Source organism: Polyodon spathula, chromosome 4, assembly GCF_017654505.1.
Source record: "Polyodon spathula isolate WHYD16114869_AA chromosome 4, ASM1765450v1, whole genome shotgun sequence".
Classification (NCBI taxonomy): domain Eukaryota; kingdom Metazoa; phylum Chordata; class Actinopteri; order Acipenseriformes; family Polyodontidae; genus Polyodon; species Polyodon spathula.
This window is the reverse complement of record NC_054537.1, coordinates 69,125,321-69,147,501: the sequence shown is the minus strand read 5'-3', so window position 1 is coordinate 69,147,501 and position 22,181 is coordinate 69,125,321. Positions and strand designations below refer to the sequence as shown.

Here is a 22,181-nt window from a genome sequence, read left to right as displayed (position 1 = left end):
ATCTTGAGGTAGGGAATGTAATTTAAAAGTTAAAAAAGTGGTCAAAATGTAAAATAAATAAACAAAACAATACACACACCTTACGTAAACAGTTGTAGCAACACATGGGAACGTGTAACACAATAAAATAAAAAGGTCCTTATGTACCCTATAAAGCAGCCCAGGGCAGCCTTTTCTCATATGTGAATGCTCCAAAAAAGAAAAGGTAGCCCAAGAGCCAGCCGAGATTTCAGCCACCGTTTTGATGTGGCCCAGGTCCTACAATTGCAGGACCAGTCCCAGCCTTTATATAAATAAATAAGGATAACTTAATAACATAATTAAAAGAATGGGAAAGACAAAAGAGGCTAGCGGAATACTTTTATGATGAAACACACACACAGGATCAGAATATATGTGTGAACATGGACTACAAATGAAAAGAAAGTACCATTGGACTCCTCCAGAGGGAAGAAACAAATGGTTAGACATGTACATTGAAGTAGTTAGAAATGAAATAGTAACAGGCTTACGAAATAAAGATAACCTAAATTTAACTACGAATGAAGAAGAAATGCTAAAGGAATTAATATAGTATCATTAGAAGTCCAGCAGATAAAGGTTCTGGGGTGGTAGTAATAAACAAAGATGATTAAATAAAAACAGTAGAGACTGAATTGCAAAATATAACACATACGAAGTAGTAAAAACTAATAATAATGATGGCAGCATAATAAAAGAAGTGAGAATTCTGGCAGATAGAATAAAATGACATGCTTCCGCAAAATCCAAGGACAGGCTTGGTTAGAGGTAACCCAAAAACTCACAAAAACACCAGATGCAAATAATTGTTAGCACAACTGATAACCCAACATACGTTATTGCGGAAATACCTGAAAGGCAGCTGCAGCCACATGTTGAAAGCTTACCTAGCTGTGTTAAAGATACAACGCATTTTTAAAGAATTAATAATATAAAGTTTAAACTTCCAGAGAATAGCATTTTATTTTGCATGGATGTAAAAAAGAAACTTTAGAAACATGTAACAGCTACTGCACCAGGTTTTTGAAGACCTCATTCACTGTATTTTGTTGTATGTAGTAATGTTAAATAGTGGGCAAATAATATGAGTGGGATACAAGACCAGCAGGATTAATATGTAGATAAAGAAAGGGCGTGGTAATTTGATCTGCTGTTTAGATCATTAAAATACACCCCGGTAACTGTGAAACCACGCGTGTGGAAAGACGAACATAGATCAGGACCAACCATAAGAAGTAAGAGTCTCCACGGCAACCAAAAACAACCTCGTGAAGACAAAGTAAAGTCTCAGAGCAGCCACATATGAAACACAAAGCAAAGCACGCTTAAATACTAGCCAGTTGCACAGGTTGTCGAGTTGTAAAATATATTTGCAGATAAACCCGGAAAGTGTGCTTAGGAAATAATGGAAAATATAAACGGAGATTTTTCAATTAATTCTAGAAGCGCTCGCGCTGGTCTCATCCGTTCATGTTCTACAGAAAATGTCCCAAATACTAATAATCTCAACGACCAGCAGGCAACCTCGGTAAAATTTACTTTCAAAAGCAGACCGAACCAACCCATCACCCCTGTGGAGAACATAAAAGAAATACAGGTTTGTCTCTAATCATGTGATTTTGTTGGTCGTACGTATTAATTGATTGTGGTCGACAATGTAGATTAATTACTATCAAGTATAAATGCACTCTTTTATTTAGTTTAAGCTTTCTTGTTGGAATCTTGTTTTTCTGCTGTTCATATTTTGTGTCAGCAGAGCTATGAACGGTGAAATCCATACACAATACCACGAGCTTCTCTTAAAAACTAAAATTAAAGTCTGCTGTTTTTTTTTTTTTGTTTGTTTTTTTAATTCTTTTTGTTGATGATGTTTGCGTTGCTTCCCTGATCAGGCTGCAGCACAGGGAGCCTGTGCATTCCCCTGCTGTGCCATATACTCTACTGCGACTACCTGCTGTAGCCTGTTTCAGGCATGATTCAGAGATGATTTTATTATTAAACTGGCACACTAGGACGAGAAAGAATCACATTTTAACACAGCCTGATTGTGGGACAATAGTGGTTACTTCAGTTTTAAAGACAGAAAAATTGCTAGAGAGGGAATACTTTTTGAAGGCAATATTAATTAATGCATGAAACATTTGAAAAAAAGTCAGTTTTCAATCAGATCATCAACTACGATAAGTATAAATATAGTATATATATATATATAGATATATATATATATATATATATATATATATATATATATACACATTGTAACTATGAATGTAACACTATGCATGGTAACAACCTCATAAGGTGTGTGTGTGGTGTATATATATAATATATATATCATATATATAAAAGATATATATCTATATATATATATATATATATATATAATTTAACAGACAGAAAAAAAAAAAGATTCTAAATTTAACAAGCACTAAGTGTTAGGCTCCATTCGTACGCGTTTCTGAGTTTCAACTATGTATCTATAATCACATTCTTTCATTATTTTTAGGGCTTATTGATGGTTAATTTGATGTTTACAAATGTGTTTAATTGGTTGGTAATTACTGGTTTAATTTCTATGATGCGTTCGATTGGTGGTTTGGATTGTTTTTTAAATTGAGGTAGAATGGTAAGCAGACATCTGTGTACAGTACAAGGCTGCAGACTTGAGGCCCTTGAAGAATACATTGTATCTTGCCTACGATCGTCTGAAAATTAACTTGTGAGAGACAATGTTATAGTCTGTTATAAATAAAACTATTATAAAGAACTCTGCTGCATTGCTTTATTACTGAAATCCTATGCTACTAGAAAACTATACGTTATACTGCAACTACCTATCAACATTAGTACACCCACTTGGCAACATGTGAACAGTACAGAAACCATAACTGAACTGAAAAAGCACGGCATTTTCTATTGAAATTCAGGAAAGTAAATAATTAAGTGGTACTCGACCTGGCTAACTAATGCAGTTGTGTTAGCTTTGCTAATTAGGCCAGCAACAGCCTGAACAGTTCCGAAGGCAGCAGTCGCAATGACAACAGAGGCTGAAAGTTTTCCTTGGAAAACAGCAGAGGTACGTCTTTATTTGATTTGATTTTTAAAATCGGGTTCGTAAAACATGGGCATACTGGCAACATTTTTTAAATGAATTTTTAAGAAGACTAATTTTATTTATTTATCCTCTTTTAACCATTATATTTACAGCGTTACAGTTCAACATTATTAACGTTTATTATGATGTACTGTATGTAGCCTGCTACCAGTTAGCAAATTAATGAAAAATCTCATTTTTGATCCTTAATAATGTCATACTTACATGGATGTGATAACGACAAGGTCTGGAATGCAATGTGAGCCAGTGAATGATTATTAATTAACTGTGTAAAAGCGTTGCTATCAGAAAATTCAGAGACGTGGTTAATATTTACACCGCAACGTTAAGCGATTTGTTCCATTTACGAATGATCAAATCTTCCTCAGTACACTACTTTTAAACACACACACACACATAATTAGCTGTGCTAATTACAGTATCAATCTGCTTATATTCCTCCATGTACTCTCATTTGTTATGTATAATATCAATAATGCATGACAGCTAGCCATGATTATTAAAATATGATCTTCGCAGTTGAGAAGGCTTACTACTCAGCGTTGTAACCACAGCTGACATTCTACCCAGGTCAAACTCAGGTTTCAAGCTATAGCTGGTGGTATTTATAGGACTGCTTGGTATTTACTATTCAACCTCCAAATTCATGTTACACAGCAAACCAACAGAGAAAATCAAGGAGTCTTTTGTACTTTACCAGAATTTTTACATGAGCATCAGCACTGATGATGCAAAAAAAACAACCGAGGACACGACCTCAGTGTCCTCATAGCTAGTTAAGGCCATGGGCCTATTACTTAGCCAGAACTACTTCCTACTTTCAAAGACATTTGCCAAGAGCTGAGGCCTTATCTTTCTCCCACAGTGCAAAGACATGCTGGTCAGGTTGATTGGTCACTGTAAATTGCCCTTGGTGTGAGTGAGTGGTGCCCAGCGATGGACTGGTGTCCCATCCAGGGTGTAGTCCTGCCTTGCGTCCTGTGTGACCCGAGTTAAGCTCTGGCTCACCGTGACCCTGTAAAGTATTAAGCGGTTATTGATAATGGATGGATGGATGAAGCCTTATCTGGTGTGTGGAGGGTATTTTGCAGACAACTGGAATAATAGTGGAGACGTGTATATATGTCATCATTTAGAATTGTAACTCTATTGTGAGAATCATGTATCCAATTGTGAGTAAACATGTTGAGAACATTGTTAGGGGTTACATATTTCAACTATCCTTTTTCATTTGTCTTCCTTGTGGCGCATGATAAGAGTCTTACTTCTGTGTGCCAGATTTTAGATAATCTGCCTGTACATTTTTGTTAAATTGATGGGTAAAAAGTCAATATTAAGCACACCACCACCAAGATATTATCAAGAAAAAAAAAAAAAAGTTTCTCTTAACCCTCTAATTGTCTTCTGCAGACAAAGCAGAAACAAGTATAGCTTGGAGGAAAAATCTACAGAAAACTTTTTTTTTTTTTTTTTTTTTTTTTGCTGCAAAGCAGTCCCAGTTGCGGTCTTGAAAATCTAGTAATTTAATCCAGCTGTTCCACCATTTCAGATGGTTTGGGTTTTGTAGTTTCCGTTAGGTATTTCATTTCAACTGAAATACGTTCTGAATTTCATCAGACATTGGACAAAGTGGGGGGTGGGGGTCATGGTAATAGTGTTTGTAGTATTATCACTTGTCTCTCTTGTGTTGAAAGATCTTTCAATTTATGTATGAGTCAACTGCCCAATGTTTTGGTATGTTTAACATAGTTTTTCAAGGAAAAGTGTGTTTGAAAACAAACAGTGGAGATCTATATACAGGGCGATTAGAAAGTAAGTTTACCACATCAACGCATTTCTAATCACCCTGTGTAATGGATAATATAAATGAAAAAAATACAGTATTCCCAATGGGAGCCATTTTATTAATCAAAATAAGCTGAAACATTTGAACAACTCACAAGTTGAAGCTTTGTGAATATACTAGTGTGTTAATTAAGAATGAGCAAGTGACACACAAGTACATTAAAGAGAACTGAGGGAATACTAAGATATTGCACAGAGCTTGTTACTATGTTGCAGCACAAATCCTGTTAATAACATAATAAAGGATAGAAAACTTTTGATTTGCAGTTTAGAAAATAATTTCACTGTACTGTATTTCACGGCAAATGGATTGATACTGTTTAATACAAGAAATATTCTGTTAAAAGTTTCTTTTAATGGATTTGCTTTTGACTGTCTTTAAAATCAATAAATAAAAATAATCCAATGTTCTTGCCAATTGCAGTCATTAATATAATCCAATGACTGCCACCGTGCTTCCTCTGAACCTAATACAAATCTTGTATTTCAGTTTTTAGTAATGTGTGGATGTAATTCCAGAATTGAACATTATGCCCATGGAATGAAAGTGTTTTTGTTTGGTGTAGGGCTGTAATATTAGGAGGAAAGCTTTAGTTAGTGAGCAGTGAGTGTGTTTATATACTGCATGTAAGGTTTGCTAAACAATTAAATAATATTGCAAAATAATTCATTGTACTAAACACAGTGTACACACACAAAGTACTTAGTCTTAACACAGTTGTATGGTGCCCTCTACTGCACACTTAATAAAATATCTGATTCACACCAGTGATGCAGATTCCTTTTTTAAATCTGTCTCTCTGTCTCTATCTGTCTATCTATCTATCTATAGATAGATAGGTGCTTTTACCTTAGTTCAGGAGCTGCTCTCCTGCTCTGGCTGCCTGCCATACATATATGTAACAATGGCTAGATCAGCCAAATTATCTTTATAGAGCCATCACCATCTGTTGATCTGCCACGCTGGATCATGTTTCCTTTTGTTTTGCTAGCAATACACTGCTGTACATTATATAGTGTTGGTGCCTTTTATTATAAGACATTTTGGCCGATCTAGCCAAGATTCCATGTGCCTTAACATATGTTTTTACGTAAAAGGGGCAACTTTATAGTTTAGAGCAGTTCAGAATAGCCAGTGGCTTGGTGCGGGGTGGGCATGGGACGATCCTCCCCTTTATATGTGACAACAAATTGGTCATTCCTATTCCTGAAGCTGGTTTCCTTTCAAGGTCCTTAGCTGAAATGTGGACCTTGCAACTATTACTTCTGCCACTAGATGACGTCATATCCACACATGCATGTCATTCTGTGAACAGAGGTACAACTTGATTTGGAATGGTCATCCAGAATTCTAAGTAAAATTATTAAGAAACTAAACACCAGTCTTGTCTGTTTCTTAATGATTTGGAATAGGCATAATCTTTTAACTGTAAGGCCAGACGTTTTGACTAAATGATGAGAACGCTGTCATTATGTAAATACATTGCTACTGAGTGTTGGGAAATCCATGTTGATTAATTCTTGCGTTTATTAAAAATATATTTTCATAGACTTATTCTGAAATTTTAAATGTGGGGAAAAAATAAAAGCTCAACCAACAGAAAATTACTCATCACCAAACAACAACAATAATAATAATAATTTAAAAAATGACTTCTACATGATATAAATACATTTTTTAAAACCAACACAGGATCTTTTTAAAGATTCTGTTCGTTACTCTTTCTATTTTTAAACAGTGCTTATTGATTATCAGCTGGTTTCAAACTCTCTCTATCCCATTCTACTTGATTTTCATGTTTTACAAAAAGGAAAATAAATAAATAAATAGGTTCATGAAGTTTAACAATTAAATGTTACCATACATAATTTTATCAGCCTTTGTTATAAATAGATACATAAATAAAGTATTGCTTTACAGCAAAAAGTCATCCTACCTAATTGTGAGATGACTAACTTTTGGTATGGGCTGCTGCCTGGTGATGTCAAAAGTTGCTGATGAACTGGAGAGAATATGCTTGGTGCTTTCTGTGTAATTAAATTGCTAATTAATTTGTTAATTTAGGGTCACACCCTCAGAAACAGAATGATAATGGTAATCCTGTTTCTGTAAGTGCAGGATTCACTGGTGGTTGTTACAGTAATGTTGTGCGATGCACATTGTCTGTAGTTTGGGGTCATCTGAAAGGAATTGTTTTACCCAAATAGAAATCTTTCTGAACTGCTTAAAATTTAAAGCATGTACACAATTCAATAATTAACAAATGCTAAAATGTTTATATATGCTCTGTCTAGATTCTTTGGTTAAATTATGAAATACAAGCAATATATCCGTAACTACTATATGAATCCCCTTTCGCAAGTTGTTATATAAAATATACCAGTGACATGTAGAAATGTGGCTGCAGAATAAGAATTGTGTTTTGTAAAAGACAACTTTTGTCCAAGAAATTGGAAATTTAAAATAAATAAATAAATAAATAAAAATATGGAAATGAGTAGTACAACTTCTGAATCCCAAAATGATAAAAGTAGAAAACAAATTATAGTGACAAACTAAGAATGTCAGTAAATCATGATCATGCAATATATACATTAACATATGGGTTGTAGGGCAATATATAAATTATTTTTAGTAGAGTAAATATTTAAACTATGTTCCTATTAACATTATACACAGTTGACTTTGCATGTGGTATACAATATATCAAGATACTGAACAATTTTACAATACAGTACAGTTAAGTTTAGAAAATCTTTATAAGAAACTAAGTCAAGCAGACAAATGTTTTCGACTTGTGCTTTTTGTAACATATTCAAAACTAAAGGTGTTAAAACCTGATAGACTGTCTGAGCAGAGGTTTTTCATGCTGTAGTGAATAAACTAAATATCCATCTGGTACTGGTGAAATACAATGTTTTTGTGAAAAAGCATGCAACCGATCCACAGAAGTCACTTTCTTTAGTGGATTAAGTATGGTTTTTCCCATGAACCACCCCTTCGGAACCTTCTATATGCTTTTCCATGGCAGGTGCTCAGTCAGCCTTGTCCCTCTTTATTAATGCAGCACCAGCCGGTTTGCTACCTAATGGCAAGTTCTGTAAGGTGATATCATAGCTATTTCTTGGCTGAGAGGAAGACATCTAATATCTTAATAGTGAGATAGAAAGCCACTGTAGGAAAAACAATATTTTAATGTAGATGCTCAAGCTGCAGTGAACTGTATCAACTGCCCATGAAAATTAGATACTAATGCAGTCTTTTGATATTATTGTCACGTGATTGATTTAGAGGGGAGATTCTGTCAGAGATATTCAATGAATGTTGGCGATGCTTCCGTTTAAGTCCAAGGTAAGTGGAAAAGTAATCAGGGTAGTTTTACAGAAGTGGAATTCAGTGTTATATTCGGTGCCCGGGTTTAAAAAAAAAAGGAAAATCTAAAAAATATATTAAATATTTTTTTGTTATCAAAGTTTGCTTTGAAGTACAGCAATCGGCATTCCAATAATAGCAAGCCGCTGTAGGAAAAGTAATAAATAGATTATGAAGTGTAGTAATAATTGATTCTAAGCTCTGTAGTATGCATTTTTATTAAGGACTGCGATATGTTTATTTTAAATTTAGGATACGAAGGGGGTGCAAAAAGAAATACTTGAATGCGTAAATTAGATTTTTCTGGTTTGTTTTCTTGATCCACCTTGTAGATAAGGTTTTCATGTAATATATATGTCGACAAAAGATCATCTTGGTCTAACTACTCATGTGACAGTTTACATAGACACTGCAATACTGGCACGACGTTGAATAATGAGAAAGCTCTATAAAGATTTTCTAAATTCCAAATGATACTGGGATGGAATATTGAGCAGAGTCTTGGTGGTTTACAGGGGGAGTCAGTAGTTTTCTTTCACTCCTGGTTGCTGTGACCCTTAAACTGTTCACACAGTATGACTGCTTCAATAATTTAATTCTGCCATCTTGATTCATGTTGTCATGTTTCAGTAAGGTATAATATTCCATAAGGGTAATTCCAGCTCAAGTGGACCAAACCACGGGGAGGTGTTTCAAGGGCTTTCCAACAAAAACAGTATTCATTTGAACAATGTCCACTTCAGCAGGAATGTTCCAAATCTGAGTGTTTATCTGCTTAAAAAGTTAGCAAAAATAATGTTTATTATCTGTAAAGTAAATGGTTGATGTGGCATTTAATTAGAATGTTTGTGACAGGGCAGAATCCGTGCTGCTGTAAGTAGCGCGTGCGTACATGTGTGTGTGTGTGAGTGCGCACGTGTTGGTGTGTGTGCGGTGGAATGTAAGATGGCAGAGATGGGGTTAAAATCTATCCCTGCCAGCAATAACAGGTGTGGCCATTCCTCTAATTAGGTAATTTGTGCTAACAAAGGAATGACCATATGTATAAAAAAAAGAAAGCACAATTATATTTTGTTGGAGGAGTTAATCTTTTGTTTAAACCTTTTAGTTTGGCTGTCATGCCATCTTTATTTTGTTCCTGTTTGTGTGTTTGTGTTAAACTGCAGTTTTCTGTCTCTGGGTCTAATTCCTGCCGGTAACAGCTTGGGCGTGACGCTACCCTGTCAGATTGTTATAAATTGTGGTTGGTACAGTGCACAGAATGCGATTGTTTTCATCTCGTTCTACTCGCCTACATGTTTCCCAGTCATTTGCGTTTCAGACCTTGAAGTGGACGATCCTTCCACTACCCCCAGTAGTCTACAGTCCAGAAAGCAGGGCTCAAAATTAATGGCAGCCATGTGGCAATTGCAGTGGGTGCCATTCTCAATTGCTGCAATGTACATCAATGTACATGTAATGCAGTGTACATCAAAATGTATTTCTATACACAGCAATTATGGCTGAAGTGCCCTTTTTTGCTACAGCAACTAGAAATGCCTGTACTTACCAAATTAAGAAGTGTTTGGGTCCAGATAGTATCATGATGAAAACAAAAAATGAACTTTACCCTTTCTACCACATGTAATAATGTCATCTCTGAAAAGAGTCCTGAAAAAATGTTTAAGATAACCACTTGGAAGGCTTTTTTTTTTTTTTTTTTTTTTTTTAGTGTAACTCATTTGAATATGGTTCAATTGTCGTTATCCTTTTTTTTTGTTATCATAATGAAACCAAGATGGTAGGAAATAGTTTTCTACATTGTATTACCGTGTTTATTATAATTATTTGTCCATCTTCTGATAAAAATAAGTTAGATTTTTCTCTTCATCTATAAATGCAACACAGCGCCTGTGCATTTTGTATGTTACAAGCGGGAACGATGCTTCACTGTTTACCACATGTTAAACTTTGTAGAATATACTGTATGTAGGGCTTCTGATTTTTGTTTTTTTTTATTAATTTTGAGTTTATTTTTAGTTGTTTTCGAGTTCTATGTCAATCGTACTGTATGAAATTGTTTTTGGATGATTGGTGCTGGCATCTTTGCATTGGCTACCAGTTAGTTTTAGAATAGATTTTAAGGTTTTGCTGCTAACTTATAGGGCTTTAAATGGTGTTGCACCTCCATACCTTAAAGATCTTTTGGAACCCTATGTCCGCAATTGCCTGCTTCGATCACTGGAAGCTGGCTTACTGTCTGTACCTATTATTCAGAAAATAAACTTCATGCAGTAGATCTTTTAGTTATATCTCACCTAAGTTATGGAACAACTTGCCCATCACAATTAGCCCCTTCAATCAATGTCTTCAACTCTAGACTAAAAACCCATTTCCATAGCCTGGCATTTTCATCCAGATGAGCTGATATCCTCTTGCCCAATGTTGTTCCCACTGTTTTTTATTGATTTTTATTTATTTATTTTCTAGATTAAAATCATATTTTTATAATACAGTTGAGACGGACAGCCAGAGACGCATTGCTAAGCGACCAGCTGAGCAGGAGGCTCGCCCTGTGCTAAGCTGATCGGGAGGTCCAGATTTATTTTTAGCTTATTTTTAGCTTTGTTTTGTTCTGGTTTCTTTGTTACATGTGACACAAGGGTTACCATTGTTGGTACCCTAGTGTCAGCATTGTGTTGAAATTAAAGCTGCATGCCTGGGGAGTGTATCAACACCAATGCTGTGTCTGTGCCAGTATTTTCCAGTGACTACCCATATACATAACACATTCTCTGTTACACCCAGAAGTGCTACGTCAGTTGTAACATAACCCTGGCATGGTCTATTCGCACCGGAGTAAAAAGACACTGGACGCATGAATTTTATATTTTACAGACGGTCCTGATGTCCTGTAAAATCAGAGGGATAAAAAGAAATGGATGGTTTGCATGGGGCTACATTTCACCGATGTCAGTAAAAATTCCCAAACCACCGTTTTGTGTGGTGATTTTTAATCCTGTGCGAATCAGGCTTTAGACTGCACATAGTTACTGGTGCACTTGATGGTCCCTGCTGGAAACACTGGCACTTGAGATGAAAAGGTTGAAAAACACTCGTTTAAAGGTAGTAGAACAAATGAATGAATCACAGATTTTTTTCTTTTCCCGTAGTGCTTGTATTAGCTGAGGCCACAGCTATGTGACTGAATTGTTGTTACTGATAGGCGGAGAGTGACGCAAACAGCTCACGGGTCAGAGCTTACATTGGTTGGGACAGGGTTTTAGAGTGTCGTAAGTGGCTGACTCTTTTTTTCTCTCCAACATTGCTGAATAATGAATTGGGGGGGGGGGGGGGGTCAAACCCCCAAACCACCCCCCAAACCACCCCCCTAGCTACGCAACTGGTTCTGTCTAACCCTCAGCGCTTAACAAACACTGTACCTGGGAAGGCAAGGGTTATCAAAGTGTGGCGGGCACTCCCACTATAGCACTGTTTATTGGAATTTAGCTGCACTACACGCTACTGACTTTGTAAGAGGAGCAGTTAGAATGCAAGTGATACAAATGCAGATTTGAAGCTATTGTACCTGAGAAACTCATTAGCTTGGGTTTTAAGTATAATTCCTCTCAGTTTTTTTTACTTATCTGTTTACTCATGATTGAATATTGTTTGCTTAGTAATTACAATTACTTGATAGCATTTGGACATCAGACCTTTATATGGCAACAATGCAAAAGCAGTTGTTGGTCCAGACAGATATGTATGTGATAAGAGACGTTACACTGAGTGCGTAGTCTGGTGATTGTGTGAGCTTTAACCGAAATGTCCAGGACACTTAAGAAGCAGCTCTGGAAGCAGAGCATTACAAGCGTCCTCAAGGTAAGAAAGACAACTCCATGTAATTTATTTTATTTATTTTTCCCCATTGCAGTCTTTTCGTTGTACAGCAGACTCTCACTGATCTAAACCAGCTGGGATTGGACCCTGTTCAAATGCGTTGATTGGAGTACTGATTGTAATCTGTACCACACCAAGAGTGTCTTGTCTAACATTTTTTGTTTTTGATACTTCTATTTAATCAAAAATCTTAACTCTTTGCATTTAAAAATCCAGAAACTGTTGTAAATGTTTTACACACACTCAACAGCAGCGATACTCTGAGGTTTTGTTTGTACAGCTGCTGTCATGGTTTGGATTGCAAGTCTGTTTGTAGTAGAGAGAGTTACTTTATCCTTTTATTTTCTTAAAGTAATAGAGTAAAAGCAAATTCACTTTGCTAAAAATCTAATACATTTTTGTTTAATAATTAAAATAAATGTTTATTGGAAGTTTGAGGTTAGGCGTTTATATATTATTTTTGTCTCATCTATCTGTCTGTCTGTCTGTCTGTCTGTCTGTCTGTCTCTATCTATCTATCTATAAAAGCTATAAATTAATGTATGCAGTAGCATTTTGCCACCCAAAACTCTTAATTTGCTACTGTTTTTTTTAATTGTTTTTATGCAGTAGCATTTTTCTGATACCTTACGCTGCAGTTTATATGACCGAATCTGAGTGAACATGTATACAAGTACTGGTATTTCGTTTTTTTAAACATGCACATTATTAGTATCTTTCATAAAGTGGGAAGCCATTGCTAATACAGCCTGATTTGTAGATGACTGAGGTTTGTACCGTCCCATGTACATACGAGCGAGGCCCACACTGCAAATCTTATTGGACAGTGCAGTACAAATGCCTACAGTACCAAAACAACTTGGATACAATTTCTAGGTATGAAGTGTATTTTATAGACCAGAAGTAAAATACACAATTAATCTGTCATGGAGAATGGCAACTCTGGTTTTGTTATAATGTTAACTCTAGTTTCACCCACGCTAAAAATGAACAAATAGGAGGCTGTGTGGTCTGGTGGTTAAAGAAAAGGGGCTTATAACCAGGAGGTCCCCGGGGGTTCAGATCCCAGCTCAGCCACTGACACACTGTGGGACCTTCAGCAAGTCACTTAACCTCCTTGTGCTCCATCTTTTGGGTGAGACATTGTTGTAAGTGACTGCAGCTGATCCATAGTTCACACACCCTAGCCTCTGTAAGTCGCTTTGGATAAAGGCGTCTGCTAAATAAACAAAATAATAATAATTAATATTACTTTATCAAAACTGACTTGGGGGGAGAAACAGGAGCAAATAGCTAGCTGTAACTTACCATGATCCAAGTAACAGCTTCAGCTTTATTAGTATAAATAATAGAAAAAATACAGTCTTGAGGTGCATTAGTTTATCTGTTTTCTTTTTATAATCGATTATTGCTACCTGCGTACTTCTCCTGTTTAACTATAAATGTGCGCTTTAATACGGTTTATTTGAGACCATTTTTAAATGCATAGCTCAGCTGTGACCAAACATTATTTCAATTAGAATGTTGGTAACCTTAGTTTTGTTGAATATGATAGAGGTTTTATTATAAAGGCTCTCTTTATTTATTTATTTTATTTATTTTAAAGCATGAAGATCAGTTTCATCCATTCTCTGCTTGAATTGAAAAATTAAAGATTAAAAACCCTGGTAAATTCTTTCTAAAATAAACGTCGATATTAATAGTCGATTTTTCAAAAAAATAAAAATCGAATATAGTAGCAAGGTTAAACATAACCTGGTCAACCGTACCGATGGCATATCAAATGCTTAGGTGACAGATATAATTGCATTCTTGTAGAACTAAAACAAAATACATATTGACAAGGAATTGCATTAGTTCCATTACTTAGTTGAGCAGAAGGTGGTTTCAATAAATACTTTCTGATTTAAATATATGCCTACTATGTGTCAGTTTGTGATATTCAGTCTATTTAAAACAGTAGGTAGGTGTTTATTTTTTTAAAATATTTTTGTATATAATTATTAGTTGAATAAACTGCTACAGAATAAGACCATTTTGCTTCCTACTTTTCCAGGAAGGTAGCAAGTCTTCACTGCTGCCTTAAAAAGTTAACTTGTAGCCCTGATATATACACAGTATATTTTTTTTATTGGTGTTTTATTATTCTGGGTACTCATACATCAGCTTGTTTTCTGTCACCACCAACCACATTAACCCAACTTACATTTTCACAAAACACCCTGAAACTCGACCTGCTTTCAGACTGCTACCGCTCTCAGGCAAGTTCACCAGAAAAGGGTTCTGACAGTACTCAGATCTATTCTGTTCATATACTTTTTACTTGTCTGTTTCTTGTCATTTCCATGGCAGCAAAAAATCTTAAATGAGACAGGCTTCATGGTGACGTTTTTTTAGATGTACCCTGACAGAAAATAGAAGCTTGTAATATTTAAAAGAAGTCAGAAAAAAAGAAACTTCAAAATAACTGAAAGCAAATAAATAGTTATTTTGAGATCACAAGATCAATTATATGTGGCTCTCAAAAGAATGAAATTGATTAAAAAGAAAAAATGAGCCACCATATAAATGTACAGATACCTTTATTACATGACAATATGCTATTTATTTAGTCCTGTATTTCGTTGTCAAAGAGGAATATACAGAAATATGCAGTGGCGGCTGGTCAATAAGAGCTGAAAGGGCAAAGCCTCTCCAGGGACATATTACTCCAGTGCCTAAACTTACGGGACGATATTCACTGTTAGGCTACCAGCCGCCACCGGAAATATGTAAACTGTATTTTATGTAAATCAGACAGGACATTGCAGGTCTTACTCCAGTGAAATCCAAAGGAAATTTCCTTCCCTTAGTGTTGTTGGAAAGGCAAACCATTATAGAACTGGTTTGTCTTTTCAGGCTTTACTTGAACCGATCTTGTGAAAACTGTTCTGTCTATAACCAGTCTGAGACCTACCACCCAGCAGGTCTGACTTGAATGGGTCTGAACTGAACAGTCTATGTCTCTGTAATTAGTCTTGGTTTGATTTTTCAGACTAGTGTGAGCACAGCTTTGGTTGGAAGTCAGATAGAACCAAGAATCACAGCCAAATTGAAAATAGCTTGTTTGGATTTTATTTGCCACCGGATGAAATCACCTATCTGTCTTAACAGTTGCTATAGCAACAACAGCCAAGCAGATTTGACAGGCTTTACCCTTTGAAATACGATATTGTTATGAACATCATGCAAGTGGGTTCTACTTTAGAATAACAATAAGAGCTAGAGCTGTTTCCTGAATTGTATCTGTATTCATTGTTGGCAAGGATATTGGCAAGGGGATACTTTGGCCTAGGTAATGGGATTCAGTTAAGAAAGTAATCTGAATCTAAATGAATGCAATGTGAGCCGTGCTTACATTGGATAGATGTCAAGACCACACAATCCAACATTACATCTGGCACTAATTTAATTGGTGTCTTATTTGGCAGCCTCTCAGAGGTCATGTATTGTACAAATGTGGGTATTAAACTCCTCTCATTCTCTCTGAAGGTCATCATTCAAGTATAAGTACCTTAGAAAACATATTTTCAAATCAGCAGGTTGTAAGTAGTGAAAAAGGACTCCACAGACCTTGCGTCTTGCAAGCAGTAGAAAAGCTACTCAAAATATTGAAGTTTATTTTAATATGGTTTTACATGTTTTATGTTAATATAATGTTCAACATTGTTCCGCAGGGTAGCATGGAATAGATGTTTATTTTGAATAAATATTAAAACACAACGAGGGGGACATAAGGTTCCTGGTCCATAGCCCAGTTCTGTTCCACAATGAACAATGCTGAAGTTAGTCTGAAGACAACCTTAAAGTATTGAGCAGGTGAAATCGATCTGTTGTGAGGAGAGGCAGGGGGACCCTGTACAATTCAATGACAAACATTTTGACTACAAGGTCCGTCTCAAAGTCTTCAGAGTTATATTGAGTTTTGGTTCACATTCTTGTATACTTGGATTTGGTGGGGTCTCCTCCCCCACGTCATAGTGTGAAAAACTGTTAATGGTCTCATCAATGGGAATGAGTGTTTTAGCACATATTATTATTTCACATTTAATATGAACCTTGCATGGGTGTGAATTGGTCAAGAATTGAGCACTGCTGCACAACCACTGATAAAAAGAACAAAACCAAGTGACACTGGAATGAAAAGCAGTCATAAATTACTCCACGCTACCTGTCCTCTAGTCAACATCACCACATCTATCAAATGTACTGTAGCTATCAAATGTACTGTACAACCACAGGACTTAGTTACAAACTAACTGATTTCACTGCCAAACCACTAACTTTGTTTATATTATTAATTATAAAAAGGTACTGCTCAGTGTACAGTATGTTGGCGAAACTACTCGGTGGTCACTAAATTTGCACAATAAAAATTAGATTTTGAACACTTGTCTTTTAATCAACATGATCTTAAATTGAAACCACACACAGCAGTATCAGTTATATTTCCTACCAGAATGCAGCAAGAAAGAATTGTTAGCATAACTAAGACACCCATTCAGAATAAATAAAACAACACATTTTGCTAGAAAATATTTCACCAGTAGTACACCACCTTCCTTTGCTTTTACCTTGTTGCTGTTGCTTTGTTCTTAACTTGAATCCTTTCAGTTAACTTAAAATTTACACATTTTACTTTATTTTACTCATTGATGTATTTGCCTCACGTTTTTATTTTATTAAATCCTGCATCTTCTCTCTGTCCAATAAGTACCAATTAATAAGTACAAATTAAAGTTAATATGTTTGTAAGTGTTTGGTGGCGACACCTAATTAAGTTGAGAGTGTGTTTCTCACGTACTCCTTGCTGTGCCATTTTCTTTTAGTATTCCCTGTTTTATATAGTTGATCAATGGAAGGCAGCACTTTTGATAAAAAGTACCTAACTAAATTCTTATTTTTGACATGGTAAAAAAAAAATAAAAAAATTGCCAAGTTATGTTACTGAAACTTACTTGAGTATTTAAGTAGTAACAGTAAATTCGGACCACATAATGGTTCATTAAATATCTGGAACCACATTACTTACAGACCCTAATGTATTTTGAACAGTTGTTAATAAATGATAGCATGCAGTTGTTTATAGTCCTGCCATAGTTACACACATAACAACTGTTTCATTCAAAGCAAACACTCCAAGCATAACAAGGTAAAAAGTAACATGGCAGATATAAAAACATAATGCTTTTTTGTGCTGTGTCATTAAAAGTAATGGGCTATAATATGAGCTCATATATGTTATTTCATCTTTAATATAAACAGTATTACTACCACATTAGTCAAATCCCTTTACTAACAACTGCTTTCACTATTACTTTTGGTCTGGTATTTATTTTGCTGCTATTGAACCAAACAGACCATTGTTGTGAAACTATCTATATACTTTTTTTTGTTCAGAGTTAACAACACACTAGCATCAAGTACGAACATATGGGGGAAATGCTTTTGTCATATAGTTTGTACTAGATTTCCAGTATCTGCTAGAAAATGTGGTGTGTTTGTTTGTATATGGTACAATAAGAATGTTTTAGTTTAAAATATTAACTGAAAAGGCCGTAATTGAGTTATAGATGGTATAAAACCTGTGACAACATGTTTTCTAAAATGTTAATAAAAATGGCAGGAATGCACGGGGATATACAACAGTTTAGTCCACCCACTTTTCTATTTACTTTTTTTCTGCCCACCTGTACCTGCCATTTAATGCCTAACTATTCTCTAAAAATATAGTATCTGTTTGTGATGTTGGTAGGAGGGGACCTACACTAAAACTAGGTACTTGAAGGGTTACTGCTGGGTTGCTCCATTCCCACAACTGTTGCCTTTCATCTGGTTCAATAAACATCATTATTCGAACTACAACAAGGGAGGGGTTCAAGTGGTTACACAGCAACAGCGTGGCCTAAGGCCTTTCATTAATCCTTTCTCTGGGTTATGTTATCAGTACTGACAAGTTATTTGTAATGCCTACAGGTTGCTTGTTTGTTTTATACTATAGATAGCTTTATTTGTTTTCTCATGCCTAGGCTTGCTGTTTTGCTGTGTTACAAAAAAGATAAGTTACTAAAACTGGGATATTTTTGAAAACACTAGTTCATTTAAGGTTTCTCTAAATAATACTATGTTATTGATCAAACTGATGTAAAAAAGGAAGAGTCCCAATACAAAGCTTAATTTTGATTTGAGTGATAATTTAGTGTTACAAGTCAAGCTTCCTTAATTCCTTATTGACTAACAAGGAAAAATACAAGAAAAAAATGTATATCAGTATATACAGAACAACCCAAATTTGTGTTACCACCTTGTAATTAACCTCAAACGACACATAGGGACCCTGAAATTATACAACCAAAAAGCAAGGTTCAGAACAAATATTAGAGTTGTGTCTGAGAGCCTTTTTTTCATTAATTCTTAATTACAGGCTAACAATGCAAACTTCTCGAGATTTAGCATAGATCATGTTTATTATGCAACCCCTAACCTTACTGAAATATGTGAAGAACTAAAGCAAACTTTACTTATGGTGTAGAACATATTTATACTGGAGTTAGATGTTACTTAAAAGCATTTTTAGGGGAAGTAATTTTAATTTTCTTTTTTTTTTTAAGTACCTCACTTTTTTTTTCCCAAAAGTTAAATGTCAGAACCAAATACATGATATCAGCAATACTGATCAGGCCGCTAAGAGGATGGCTTGTGCAGGTTATATCCCTCGTAAGATTTATAAACCTATAATTCTAATTCATGACCAAAGACCAGTAGTACAATTCGTGGTTAAGTATAATGTTCTGAAATAACTACTGAAAAGTGGACTAAAACGACAGAAATTGGAAACAATTGCTTTAGAAAGCTACACAATTTGATTGACCCCTGGAATTTTTATTTTTATTTAATTGCTTTTAAAAAAAAAAAAAAAAAAAAGAAAAATACAGACAGTAGTGCAATGCTAGAAAAGAAGTAATGGAGGTCACTGTTTCTGCTTTTCAGAGCGCTTTTATTGGCTTGCTTTTTCACTGTTACCTAGCAGCGGAGTCTAATGACTCACTGCAGTTACTGTTATCTCTCACTGTTTAATAAGGAGGCCCTGATTTCGTTAACGCAATTCTATATGCGGAATATTTCCTACAGTATAGTTTGACTATGATACAACAAGACCTTGTTTGGAGGAGTTATTTGTTCTGGTGACTGGTTCTGTCAAATGATGGCATTATACTCAGTCAGCTTTGGAAGAGATTAGGGAGAGTCAACTGGATGCTACACCAGACAAAAGCAGTGCTTTTGAGTAATAGTAAATAAAGTGAACAATTTACCTGATTGTGTTGAGGCTGCCTCTCTGGTCGACTAAGTTAACATTTTGTTTTAGCATCATATTGGTGCTGGATCTTTAGGCGATATATATATGCTGTATACATTTTTAACCTGATGTGCCTCTCAGCAAGAAACTTTTTCCTGAATTTTGTTCTTTTCTGTGTTTTGTGATTGTACCACTGTATTGACTGGAAACTTGTTTGGAAAGCTTCCTCTATGAGCTTTTAACTTAAGTGAGTTAGGACTAAGTTTGGGACTCCGAAGAGGTGAATGGTGAGCTCTGCCAGACAGAAGTAAACGTGGCTAATATGAAGACACAGAAGAATAAAGGAGAGCTGCAGTCATCCCTGATATCCAATAGTCAGATCACCGCATTTAAAGTATGTTTGAAACTTAACAATTACAACTTACTATATTAAAGAATATGTTTAATGTACTTGAATAAAGTAATGCATTTATTATGTAAATTATTTATTTATTTATTTATTTTAAAGCAGTCCTGAACTGTATACAATTAAAACATACACAGGGGTGAGACAGAAGTTTTTCATTAACTACTAGATTCCATAGCGAATTCTGAAGAGGGGCAGAGAGCCACAAGTAATACTGATATATTCCCACTGAATCTCTTATTATGCTGATTATGCCACTAACTTAGCTGCCCCCAAGTCACAGGGAGCAGTGGAAATTAAGGTTGGCTGACATACTATCTAGGAATTAGCTGTGTGTTTAAAGAAGGCAACAAGAACTTTCCAAATTTAGTATTTCGAAGGATGCGTTATTTAAAGGAAGGTCTAGCTTGTTGAATCAGTGTGTAGCAAACTGGTAAAACATTTTTAGTTCCCAAGGAAGTCATAAAATGGGCAGTCAAGGGAATACTTTGTTAACAACTACTCTTCCCTTTGGAATGCGTCGTTCGACTTTTAATAGTTGTACCTACTAGTTTTCTCTGTAGAATATAAACAACTTTTCTCTAGGTCAGTCATTGTAAAGTTTAGTATCTAAGTTGGTAAGTGTAAAACATAAATAAAGCAAAGGAAATGAACGGCTATCAATCTTGCAGATGAAACAAAACAAATATTATACATTATACAAAAAACCTAAAATGGATAATGAAAGAAGAAATCTCACTAGCCAAAATGAAAATTCAGTCCTAGACAATATCTTATTGGACAAAGTGATTGTATTTGTGTAAAAATGTCTGAAACAAAAAGAAAACAAGGCAAACAATAATGACACACTAACCCTCTTGTTTTTTTGTTTTGTGTTTCTTTTTGGTTAAACCTTACAAACAGGAAATAAGTGCAGCTAGTTAGGGATTTATCATTAAAAAATAAATGATATAACAGGCAACCACATCTTCTACCTGCCTATGCCTTGAAAACTGTACATTTATATTATCCATGTTTTGAAAAATGGCATGTCCAAGAATGTAGTCTGAGAGGTATAGAAATGCAGTACAATATGTTTTTCAATGTCAGTTGTCTACAGTGTAGTTCTTGAACATTTCAGGCAACTATCGATTCAGTTAAACATTCTTGAGCTACTGTAGATGACTGTTCTATTTGGTTGTGCGCTTATGTATACTTTGGACTTTAAATCAAGATCTTTTGTTTGTTGCTGAAGCAGTAGGCCAGTTAAAGGCCAGATGACTTTTGTAGTTGTGAACATTGGCCGTATTTCCTGTTTCTTACAGCAAAAGCTGAAGGAGGAGCGTGAGGCGAAGCGAGCTCAGCTAGACAGCAGACATGACTATGTGTTGGGGATTGTGGCCTCCTGTCTGGGACTGGAAAAGGGGGAGATTGAAGATGTCATTCTGGAGGGCACACAGGTTAGCAACTTGTATTATTTAAATTTGTATTTTACATTCTTGGATATTCTGTAATTTTTCTCTATGCTGTATACGTTTTGATTTGTATTCCTAACAGATTAACCGTATGGACCATTTCTTTGATGCTGGGGGGCTTCCTCATATTATGTTCTACTATCAGGATGTGGAACCAACAGAGTCAGGTAAATACAACAGTGACCTCGCTGTAGCTCTCAACATGCCAGCAACTGACTGAGGAATGTGTTTTGTGGGCAAAAGAGGAAATTGTGTGGTATACTGGTAATAATATATCTTGAAAATGTGTAGCTCTAATCTTACAACTTGAAAGTATTTTAAATATATTCTTAACATAACCTATAACCCAAACATGACATGGATAGGAGTAAATATTTTCTAGGACATCTTATTTATACAGTGTTATTCATTTGTGGTATATTGAATGTATTTTCAGTTTCGTATAAGAAGTGTCTGTAATGCAGGAACAGTGGTTGTAGCTATAGGGCTGTGCCTTTTTATGCTAAATAAAAGTGCAGCCTTCCACCTTATCATTATGATTGTGTGCGTGTATATATATATATATATATATATATATATTGTAAATGTGCTGCAACTCACACACGTTCGTTGCTCCCTTTAAGATAGGACCCAGGACACGGAAATGGAAGTTTATAGCTCTTACGTGCACTTTTTAATAAAACAGAATAAAAAATAAACAAACAAAACCTAACTCCGTTTTGGAGCTCTGACTGTACATTTAACAGGTCCCT

General features: G+C 35.3%; 1 protein-coding gene across 1 annotated transcript in view; it reads left to right on the top strand.

Annotated features, from left to right (window-relative positions):
• Positions 1–12,158: 12,158 nt before the first annotated feature.
• Positions 12,159–22,181, top strand: part of dnah5 (dynein, axonemal, heavy chain 5) — a 94,633-nt gene continuing 84,610 nt past the window's right edge. The window contains exons 1-3 of the mRNA XM_041246737.1: positions 12,159–12,215; positions 21,280–21,414; positions 21,512–21,608. Coding sequence (XP_041102671.1) covers positions 12,159–12,215; positions 21,280–21,414; positions 21,512–21,608 — 289 coding nt within the window. The remainder of the gene's footprint in view (positions 12,216–21,279; positions 21,415–21,511; positions 21,609–22,181) is intronic.